At 35.6% G+C, this 12,324-nt stretch overlaps 1 protein-coding gene across 6 annotated transcripts in view; it reads right to left on the reverse strand.

Annotated features, from left to right (window-relative positions):
* The window catches only part of DYNC2H1 (dynein cytoplasmic 2 heavy chain 1), a 165,806-nt gene that overhangs the window by 58,409 nt on the left and 95,073 nt on the right, over positions 1-12,324 (reverse strand). For 4 of the 6 annotated variants that reach the window (XM_083848651.1, XM_083848655.1, XM_083848652.1 and 1 more), the window contains 3 exons: positions 11,530-11,605; positions 9,731-9,939; positions 8,749-8,853 (listed from right to left, as the gene is read on the reverse strand). In XM_083848651.1, the coding sequence (XP_083704777.1) occupies positions 8,749-8,853; positions 9,731-9,939; positions 11,530-11,605 (390 nt within the window). Of the gene's footprint in view, positions 1-242; positions 422-443; positions 8,231-8,748; positions 8,854-9,730; positions 9,940-11,529; positions 11,606-12,324 lie in introns of those variants that run through there. The other 2 variants (XR_014588123.1, XM_083848654.1) reach the window with 2 other exon arrangements.

The following is a 12,324-nucleotide window of genomic DNA, read 5'->3' on the forward strand; positions in this document are numbered from 1 at the left end:
GCACATGAAAACTCATGGCGATCAGGGAAAATCCTTACTCATGGTAAGATGGGTAACATGCCCAACTGAAGAAATTAGGAGGAGGATTCATGTAACAACAGCTTATTTCACCTCCTCTCCGTCCCTTGAGAGATCAAGGAGCACATCAATGTGGAATCCACTTTTGTGGTGAAGTGACTGACTACGTGAATGAGGGAAGAGTGAGGGATAACACTAATAAAGCTGCTGACATCCTCTCCTACCTCATTCCTATTTGGAAGCTGAGGAAGCACAGGCATGAAGCATGATCTCAAATAATGGACTGGGTTGAAAACTGGCTGGAATGCTGGAATCAAGGGTTGGCATCTAGCTTGCAGCTTGTGAGAAGGAAATGTGCAGGCTGATACTTGAGACCACATTGTTCAATTTCTCCATGAACAACCTGGATGATGGCATACAGTGCACATTCAACAAGTCAGTGGATTACACGAAATTAGCAGGAGTGCATAATACAATAAATTGAGAGTTTTCAAATCCGGGGGTGCCAGTCTTTTGATGCTATCCTTCACGAAATGGAAGGCTGGATAAGCAAAAACCTTGTCTAGTTCAACAGGCAGTATTTTGTACCTACAGTGTAACAATGCCATCCACCAGTACAGACGGTAAAGTGATTGGCAAAGTAGGAACCCTCCCGAAAAAGACTTGGTAGTTGTGCTGACACAAGGTAGAGCGTATTCTCTTCATACAAGTAACACAAACTGCATATTGGGTTGCAGTAGGAGGTGTGTGATCAAGGGAGGATATTATCCATTTCTACTTATATAGGCAACATCAGAAAACCATTGTTCACTTTTGGGATCCCTCATTCAAGGGGTATGTTAAAAATCTGGAAATAGCCTATAGCAGAACTACCAAAATAGTCAAGATCCTACTACATGTGAACTTGGAGAAGCTGAGGGGCCTGTTTATTCTGGCAAAGAGGATGCTAATTTATAACACGATAGTTGCCTAAAACTATTTGCAGGGAAACTGCAAAGCCTGTGGAGAAAATCTCTTCTTACTAGGTTCAGACTACATAAAAAAGGACAATGGCTATAAGCCGCAGCTTGGGAGGTTCAAACAGGACATGAAGAAGTGTTCACAATCTGTGAAGTATAGCACTGGCACAGGCTGCCCAGAAAGGTCATGGAAGCTCCTTCCTCAGAGGTCCTCCGAGATGTGGCTAGACAAAGCCATGGTCAGTGTTGGCAACAGGTCCACTAAGAGAAGGAGATTGGACTACATAAACTGCAGAGGTCCCTTCTAACCAAATTTCTATGATTACATGATTTAAAAAACTTTCTATCCCAGACTCCAACCTTTCATGCCATCTGATATTGGCATGCATGGCTCTCCCTGTTTCTCATGCATTAATTTCAAATTAAAGTGCCATTTACATTTTGAAATAAAGTTTTGGAAAAAATGTGTCAATCTCAAAATTCATTCTAGAAAAGTTCCTGACAGTGGACAACTATTAGGTCAGTGTTAGAGGCACGTTCTCTTTCAACAATGCGAATGATGGCCTTGCCTAAGGTTGCCACAATTAGTTGGGTGAACCAGTCACTTGCTTTGTCCTGGTCTTGGCTGGGATAGAGTTAGTTTTCCTCCTAGCTGCTGGTATGGTGCTGGATTTAGGACAAAAATAATGCTTACAACACACCAATGTTTTATTTGTCGCAGAGCAGTGCTCACACAGAGTGTGACTTCTCTGCTTCTTGTGCTGCCCTGCCAGCAAGGAGGCTGGAAGTGCACAAGATGCTGGGAGCGGACACAGCTAGGACAGCTGACCCAACCTGGTCAAAGAGATATTCATATCAGGAGTGGATGCATCCCATGGGTCACAATACCTGGTTGCACAGCTGGGATGTTGCCAGCAGGCTTGCTAACCTAGCAATTAACTAGTTTGTCAGGCAGCAACAACCAAAGTCCAAAGAGAAGTGGATGTGCAGAAAGCCAGAAGAAAGCACTTAGAGAATAACGTGATGGGAGAAGCATTCCTTTAGATACGTCAAATGTAAATTTGTCTCTTTTGTTAACAGTACACAAAAGCACATTAAAATCACAGGAATTGGTCAACTCAACTCTTTTTAATGGTGTCTTCATGAATACCAAACAGATTCATGAGGACATTCTGAGGTTATTTAGATGGGACATTAAGGCAGAATCAATAATTACCAAAGGAGCTGAGATAAGTATCTCTGATTAAAAGAAAAAGGAGTATCTCAAGGAACCATCCTTCTGCAAACACTTTCAGATAATAAAAATAATGGAGTAGCTAACTGGGAGCAGTGAGAGTGATTCCCATCACTCACTCTGGAACAAAATGGGTAAGACAAATATACAGCTGGGCTTGAGAGAAATGCATCTGGGGAAATTAAATTATCTTATATTCTCTACCTTACCACAGAAAAATACTAGTCAGATTTGGACGCTATGTAACACTACAAAATTTTTCTGAAACTGGTTGTTGAAGCAAGTAGCTATTACAAAATCATTGGCCAGGTTCAAAGCCCATAAAATGAAGAAGGACAAAAATAGGAGGTGAAAGACTTCCAGCAATGTCAGTTTAAGTAAATCAGAACCCAATTATTTGAAGTTTTAAGTATTCACAGCTCAACATTTTTAATTGGTATATAAAGTATCAAATTAAATTATTTTATAGTATTTCGTTGCAAGGTTGGCAAGAAACTAGTCTCTGGACTCTTCAACAATTTGAAGCTCAAAAGATTGTTTAATTTTATAAAGACCTTAAGCACTTTGAAGAACTTTAAGAAGTCAATTATGCATGTACAGCCCTCCCACTCCCGCTCACCAAAGATCCTAAAAATTGAACTGCAAAGCCACTGACCTCTCCTCCACTTGCCATTTCTGAGATGGCGAACACAGAAGATTCAAGATGCTGTACTAGTATATGGAGAGACTGTAATTATTTTTTTTCCTTGTATGATATATGTAAGAAAAGTGTACTCATTTGTCCATGAAAGTATGTTCTTCAACCTCACTGAGACCTATCTCATGAGAGATGGTGGATATGAAATATTGGTGGATGAAAAAACAAACGTGAGCCAGAAGGCTGCAGCTGCAGCCCAGAAAGCCAACCATGTTGGGCTGCACCAAAAGAAGTGTGGCCAGCAGGTCGAGGGAGGGGATTCTCCCCCTCTACTCCACTACCGTGAGACATCACCTAGAGTACTGCGTCCAGCTCCGGGGCCCCCAACATACGAACAGCATGGTCCTGTTGGTGAGAGTCCAGAGGAGGGCCACAAGGACAATCAGAGGGCTAGAACACCTCCTCCTATGAAGAAAGGCTGAGAGAGTTGGAGTTATTTAACCTAAAGAAGGCTCTGAGGAGACCTTATAGCAGTCTTCTAGTACTTAAAGGGAGGGCCTCTTTATCAGGGTTTGTAGTGACAGGACAAGGGGTAGCGGCTTAAAAGTAAAAGAGTGTAGGTTTAGATTAGATATGGGGAAGAAGTTCTTCACTATGAGACTGTTGAGGCACTGATACAGGTTGCCCAGAGAAGCTGTGGATGCCCCATCCCTGGAGGTGTTCAAGGCCAGGTTGGATGGGGCTTTGAGCAACCTGGTCTGTCTCATGGGAGGTGTTCCTACCCCTGACAGAGGGCTGGAATTAAATCATCTGTAAGGTCCCTTCATATCCAAAGCATTCTACGGTTCTATGATAAAGCCTAACTTCTTTCTGTGAACCATTATGAATCAACACACGTAAAAGAATGGTGAACTCCTGATACAGAAATATTATTATAATTATTATATGCAGTATTCTATGAAAAAATTAATAATAATTAAACTAAATGCTAGCTGTGTTGATTATTATTGACAGTCATATCTGAGGAGTCTTGGATAACCTGCTGGCTACTGAACATGCCTTTTTGACAAAATGATTTACTATATTATTGAAGAGTATTTCGATTAACTGTTCAGCTGACCATATATAGCTACTATACAGGCTATATTCATTTGCAGCCATTTGACTGGATTTGATGGACTCATGCAACACTAACAGAAGACTTTCTCCTAAGAGTGCCTGTAATGAGTAAAGTCTGCTGTGCAAAGAAGGGAAGGAGACAGAACAATGTCCCTGCATTTCCATTTCATCTGCCTACGGTGTTTAGTGGCGATAATTCACACTACTTTGCCAGTTATGCTAAGTCCTGCACTGAACAAGGTAGCTCTTAATTGCTTTTCCAAGGTGTAAAAATACACACAGAGGCCTGTACGTTTCAGTCTGGAGAAATTCTATTTATCTCATACAGTAAGTGGTGTTTTGTTGAATGCACTTCATTATTATTCTATTACAATTACAATCAAGGATGAAATAGGTTGATAGGGATTCATAAAAAGGAGAAATGTAGTCCCAAACTAAGAGACTACAATGGAGTCAAGAGTCAGTTATGTAAGAAGGTGACTGAAGAAAGATCCAAATTATAAGCCCTTCTCATCCACAGGAAACTAAGCAAACCTTCACATAGTCTAATAGACTGCTGTAATCATTAGTTATAGGTTAGACTGGGAGATTAAACCATCTGAATACAGGCCAATATACAGGCAAAAATACAGTGTTTATCAGATCACAAGAAAGGAGCATGACAGTAACCTAGTGGTAACTACTCTTGGTGAGCGTGAGGGAACTGGAGTTGCAGCTGTGCCTAAAGTCTCTGTCTGGTACAAAACAGACAGGATGAGCTATGATGACTCTTGTAGCTGCACTGTCAGTTGAGCTGTTTTCTATTTTGACTGCACTGTTCTGCAGGGAAAACATCGCAAGAGACGTGAGATTACTCGCAGTCATATCCAACCTATGGGATGCTATGTCTTGTAACAGTATGTAAGGCAGAACCAAAGAGACACAGTGAACTCTAGAAATCCAGCCACTAAAAATTAACCTAGCTCTACCTACAGAACGCAATTAAGCACAAAATCTAGAAAAACATTTAAAAGTCATGTTGCTGAAAAGATCATATATATACTTAAGTCAAATATTTTCTAAAAAGAAAATGGCTCTTACCAGAATGCATGCAGTATTAATATGCTCTGAATTGCACTACAGAACATTGTAAGACATAATTTCTAATAATTCAATTAGTAATGAGCAATATTAAAATAATACAGCTAGTGTTATTCTGGTCTTAAGTTAGAATTGAAGTTTCTTGTTGGAAAAAAAAGAAACAAAAGCTATGAATAAATTCAATAATTGTGTTAATAATTGTGTTTTACATTGCTGAAAAAAGTCCATTTCTTTTTAGTACTATGCTTTAGGCTTACCCAAACACTAGCAGTGCAGTAGAAGGATATGGAAGAGATCTCTGCATAACTGCAAAATGCTGCACTGTGCTGCAGCAAATTTTTGCGACAGCAGAAAAATGCGATGCTGTAGCAATACAAGCTATCATTCATATGCAAGAAAAATAAATAATATTCATAGAAAGTCTATGGCAAATGTACATTTCTATTATCTAAGGTCTCTGTCTTGTGTAGTGAAAAATGATAAAAAGAAATTAGACTTCTTATCAAAGAATTGCATTAATACAACTTCACAGTTAGTAACATATCAGTGTTACGTATTTTACTATTTATTTTGAAAGGTTTTGAAACAATAAAAGACTGCTAAATGCAATTGACTTTAAATCAGTGTATATCTGAATAGTCTCAGAGGTTTAAAGTAATCACTCAGATGAGGAAAGTCACAATTGCTGTCAGTTGGTTTAAACAAATGAGTTCAAAGTATGTATGTTTAAAGAAAACTACTTTCTACAATCCCCAGCTCAGTGGGACAGACAGTACAACTCCGTGCATCTCCACATAAGGAAGAAGATGTTAGTAAAAATATAGACTGAGATAGGATAATATCTTGTAGATGAGAACCTATATGGGATAGTAGATACAAATTATGAGAATACACCACATGTTTAGCACGGATTCCGTGAAGCACTGGACACAGAAGGTATTAAATTCGGTCTTTCTGGTGTTAGTGACATGGTGACTGTTTGAGCTGATGCCAATTTATTTCCCACTTCTGTATTCATTCAGCTTTTCTCTGCTTTGGCTTGCTGACCAAAAAGAAACCAACCACCAACCAACCAGCTTTTAGAAGGCAATCATCCAATTTTAGATTGTGTGCCGTGGAATCTATGGACCTAGGACTACCAAACTGCCAGAAATGGAATGGGGGTACAATGGTAGTTTTATAGAAACTCAGTTTATAAAAAATATCTCCCAGTTTTGTTATTTAAATTGCATAAGGCTTAAAGAAATGCAACAAACTATTATTGGAAGGATGAGAAAATCTCTCATTTTATCTACATCACTTAACTACATCAACAGTCTCATATTTTCAAGATTACAATCCAGATTTTATAAATCATAATCCATGCTACAACAGAACAGTTCAGTAGAGTGCAAATTTGGATGTAAGGGAAAAGTTTGCCTTCTATTTCCCTTCACACAGTAACTCTGAATCTATTCTGATTTTGTGGAGGTTTACTAAGGATTTATTTTCAAATAGTAGCATTTTTAACAACTGAGAATTTTAACGAGTTATGTAAGCATAGCTGCAATGTATAAAAAAATCAACAGTCTATAGAGTATCTGACAGTATTCAAAAGTTGATGTTTATGTAAATGATTTTAAGAAGCTTTTAAAACAAAATCTATTCACTGTTAAATATAAAAGAAGAAATATTTAGAACATTTAGTCGGTTTTTCAATTTGACAGCATTTTTGCTACCACATTGTCTTCTGTAGTGAAGATTACCAACTACCTCATTTTCAAGACATTGCATTAGAATCTAGGAGAGCAGCTACATCAAGAAACTTTCTTGATGCTCTAAGTAAATATTTAATATTTGACCACTTTGTACTGATGCAGCAAAAAAATAGATACTGTAACTGGTTTTGTGTATAAAAGAGCCTTTCAACTCACTCTTGTCAAGGGCTTGTCAATAGCAGCAGTTCTTGGATTCGGTGTGTTTAGAAGGAAGGGGTAAAAAAAATTGTTCTTAATTTAATAAGCAGTTGAATAACCAGTACATTTTCTCACTTTTTTTTTTTTTTTTTTAAACAGAGGCAAATGTTTTAAATTCCATAAATTCAGTGCTTCCACTACATAGCATAGGCACTCTGAAATTGCATCTAAAGGCTTAGGATGCAAAGGTATCAAGAGAAATACTCAAAGGTTTTGTTATTATAAAAGTGATATTGAATAAGCCTCTCAGAATTGATACAATGCTAGCATAGGTATAGAATAATCCAGGATATAAAGAAAATATTTTCACGTGTTTTCAAATCGCATTAAAAACCACTGTGTTTTGTGGTCTGTGTTCCATCTGGTACGAATGCATTTTTCTAACTGAGCAAATGTTAAATATGGTTTGAAAGAACACAGATATTTGAAATGGGTATTATACAAGACAGTATTTTGAATTCATAGCCTTTTCTATCAGATAAAGACAAAGCACAGAGGTACATTGAGACTCTGTGCAAGTTTTGGCTTTATTAACAGAGGAGGAGTCCTTGAGCTCAATGTATTATCCTACGCACCCTGATTGTACTGATATATCTTTGTGCAGCTTTATAGTATCATGTCCTAATAATAAAACAAATCATTTGAAAACACAGCTTTCCATGAACACATTTAAACAAATTTACCAGTGATATATTTGGTATTCAAGAAATGCAATACTCAAAAGCAAGATTAATTTACTTATTTTACAGTTCAAAGGTCTCATACCAATTTTAAGTAAATGCAAGCAAACATTTTTTTTATATATAACAAAGTAACTTTAAATCTTTAAATAATAGGGGATGCATTGTACTTCCAATTAATTTAATCTTTTTTATTTCCCTATAACTTTTCCCTATAAAAGACAACATGCTAGGGCTATGCAGAAAATTAAAGTGAGTCTTGATACACAGACTAGGTCACTTCACAGCTCTGATAATAAGATTCACAATTCAATCAATTTTCAGTGTTACCTGACATAATTAATTTACCAGTCAAATAAAATACTCTAATCACTAAAGATTTGTACTGTTTAACTGCACTTATGCAGTAATTGTGTGCTCTCATCCAGATTTTCTTAAACAGAAAAGCAATGAAAAGAAAAATTATAGAATAAAAAAATAAAGCTTTGTCTCAAAGTACAAAACTTTTTCCATATTGGAGCTGAGTATTACTGGAATTTCCAGCATACCTGAATGAACAAAGGATGGACAACATTAATTTGATCTGCCTGTAAGTATTGCCTAACTTCAACTCAGACTGAGGTACAGCCACTTCTTAGTCAAACTCCTCCCAGGACTAAAAGCCTTAGTGGCTCAATCCAGCTCTTACACATACTACCATTCGAGTAGTACACATACTACCATTCTGTATGTTGTCCAAGAAAATGGTATGGATAGGCAGATAAAACATAGGACCTGCAAAAGATCCATGCTCTACTGCATTATGGTACCCTAGTAGTAGGAATCAGATGCTTGAACACTAGCTATTACAGCCGTTTTGGCCTTGACTTTCCACTGCTGGTACAAGAAAATGTATTCCCTTGGGTCCTGTGTCATATCTGGGAGCTCCTAGTGGATGTCTTAAATACATAATCCCTCCATTTAGTCTTTCTTATGGAAATCCACATTTATGAACAGGTGATTGGATTCTCTAGCTTACATTAGAGGCGGAAAAAAAATCAAAGGTAATTGAAAAACGTAATTTTACCTGGGAACTGATCATACGTTGTGATGAACGTGCAATATTAGCAGGCAGGCCAAAAAAATCTGGTTTATCGTCTTCTGGAAGGCTTTCAATAATATTACGATAATCCTACATTTGAAAAAACAGAATAAACATAACTGAAGGTACTGGTTTTTTCATTTAATGAAATTAACAGTGTATGCTAACAAGAATTTTGTTAAGTGTTGCATGACACAAAGATTAAAATGTATGTAACACAGGTATCTTGGATTTTTTTTTCATTTATTAAAAAACGCAGTTTTTTAACAGTGTTTCTTTTTCTAAAAGAGCAACAAGAATTTAAGCAATTAAAAAGCAATTAAGAGCAAAATTAATGACAATATAAAACAGAAAAAAGATTTCAGCATTTGGAATTTGAATAGCCTATAAAAATATTTATATAATGAAGAACACACTTCTATTTAAATCTATGTGAAGATATTATCATTCATATGAAGTGAAATAATTTGACCTCCAGAATACTGCACAAGAATTTATTTTTATCTCCAAATAAAATGTCATACATTCTCCACAGCATGCCAACAAATTATGTCAGAATGTTGATATATTTTGTAAATAAGGAGATATATTAATATATTTCCTGTTTCACCCATAAGTTGTAAGAATGTCTAGCAGTCTGTACAAGTTATATAAAAAGTTATATAAATTTATATAATAAATTTACTGAGGTCCTTCTTTGTCATAAGATGACCCCATTTCTTTTATTTAGGTCTTCATAGCTATGCTGCTTTGCACCATAGTCCAATCAGGTATCATAAAAAAAAGTGATTGAACAGACTAGCAGAATAGTTCTGACAACTTAGGAACTACTGCTCTGTGCAAAAGAATTCTCAAATAAGTGGAGATATTCTTTATATCATATCTCTGGCCTTCTTTGCGAATACAATGGTTCTTAAAAACAACTTACTTCAATATATATATAAGATAACAGAAGATGTATACATACCAAAATACTGCAGGAATTTGGTAAAGAGATTGAATGTGGGAAACTAATCTTCTTGCCTCTAGCATTTAAACTGCCAATGACTCTGGAATTGAAAAGCTGCTCCAAGTAGGATCGAAGAATCCTCATATCAAAGTAATTGTCTACACGGCCTCCATAAATTGCATTTTCAAACAAACCGTGCACAAATTCCCACTGAAAATCTTTGGAACCTATAAATATATCAATAATAGTTTTGTATCAATTAGCATTGCCTTATAAACACTTCTTCCTATCATTGTAGTTATTCAGTGAAAAAAAAAGTACATAAACGTGTAACAATTCATTTCTAATGGTTCTTCATCTCTATTGCCAAATAATAAAAGTTGTAGAAGCTTCAATGAGTTTGTAAATATTTGTCACTGATACAACATTTGCTATGTTTCAAAACATATTAGAAATATTACATAAGTTTTGCAGTGTTTTTTTCTTATAATGCGCAACACAAATGATAAACAATACACAATAAAGAAATTGGATATATTCATTTCAGGGATGATGCTATTAATAGTTCTAATTATGTGCTCCTTTATTGTAAATAAGGTTAATATATTTTCTTCAAAATTTTCTACGCTATCTTGTATCATAATCCTATCTTGCATCATAGTCCTATTTGATCTCATAAAATAAACTCACTGAACCAAACCCAGATCATGTGCTAAATAGATAGCATTGCTGGAGATATCATCTTTCAAACAAAAAAGGTTCAGATTAGGTACTTTTTATATCATTATAAATCATACCACATAGTACATAAAACTAACCAGGTTCTAATTAATTTGCTGGTCAAACTTCTATTGCAATTACATTTTTCAGGCATAGCCATATCTCCCAATTTCAGAATAACTTATTTTGGACAACTGTGATAGAAAGGAGGAAAAATAGCTACATCTATACCCTATAGCTTTCTAATGTGAAAGCTTGATCAGAAAGGTACTTCTTAAAGTCTCCAGAAAAAAAGGAAATATTAATTATTTTAAGTGTTTTTTGGTGTCGTGTTTTTGTTGTTCTTGTTGTGGTGGTGACTGGTGTACTACTACAAGCATTTTGATCATACCTTCATAGGAAACAATATCTTCTCGGCAGTAGCTAATGATTAGATTAATGATTATCATTGATAGTTAATGATTCAAGCTCTTTATATCATTGTATGTTTCAAGCCTGTGTAACAAAGGTCCAATTCCAGAAGTACTAATCATCCATAAATCTCATTTAAGTCAAAGATCGTAAACTGTCTCTAAATATCAGTTCCTAACTTTTTTATTGAAATTATATAAAAATTAAATATTAATCATTAACTATAATGAAGAATTACTAAGCTACTTAACAGATCAATGACTTGGGTTCCATTAAACAATGAATTTCAGTACGAAGGAGCTCATACTCACTCAATTCACACTCATTCAATATATGGAGGAGCTCATACTGGGAAGGGATGGAGACAGATGACTTAATCTAGGCATTTCAGTATTTTCTACTTATTCCTCTATACTTGGAAAGTGAAGTGAATAGTTCTGGGTGTCATGTGTTTATATTTTTGAAATGGTCCACACGTGTTCCAGTGAAGATTCAAATGCAAAATTTAGATACTTTCAAAGTAGCCTTTAAGCAGAACACCACCACTCCAAACAAAACAATCACGCGAAGAAGCCTATTTATAAAAATTACTGAAAATTTTTCTATTATAAAAAAATTCTAAATGAGAGACATTCCGAAAGGTTAGGCTAGAAAGGTGAGAAAACTTTCCTTAATAAGTGACTCACCCTCAAAGAGTCCATCAATAATGTCAAAACCAGCACGGAGATCAGATAAAGAAAATTCATAAAACTTGGTCCAACCCTGCCATTTAAAAAGAAATATTAAGAATTCAGTTAGTCACACAATGACGATCATAAAGTAAAATGCAAATATTATGTGGTTTCTGAATATTTTATAATGCTAAGTGCTAAGTGAAAAAAGAGAGAGCCTAGGTCTTATAAAGTGCATCTTTAGAAACATTAAGATATTTAAAAAAAAAAAAAAAAAAGAGTAAGATAATGCTACCGGTTCATTTAATTTTACATAGTTACCCAAACTAGAATCCATGGAGAATAAGGAAGGTAAACTTAGGATTCTTTTCTTTCCTAACAGTACTTAATGCAGTTCAAACCTGCTGACAGCTTTATCTAGATCACTCACTGAATTATGGCTTTGTTTTATTTCTGAAGAGTTCTTTTCATTTCAGTTTCATTTAGATTTTAATAAAGAGGTCTAATTCCTCAAATGCAGTCTACATTATACTTTAATCATCTTACTCCATATTTCACACCACTTCTCTACTGACAGAAAAAATCGTAAGGAGAAAAACAATTACTGCGACTATTACAGCCAGAATGCTGACCGCTGCACGCATATTTTGATCACTGTCAGTTCATACTTCTTTCGGTTCTTGGTGGCATTATTCTTTATATAGCATTAACGTGTACAGCGTAATTCTCATTGGTATATAACAAAGAACTTAGGAAGTCCAGATCTCAAAGGCATCTCCTGTTGCTGTACCTTCTTATGGTTGTACTTTT

The sequence above is a fragment of the Anser anser genome, assembly GCF_964211835.1.
Source record: "Anser anser genome assembly, chromosome: 1".
NCBI lineage: Eukaryota > Metazoa > Chordata > Aves > Anseriformes > Anatidae > Anser > Anser anser.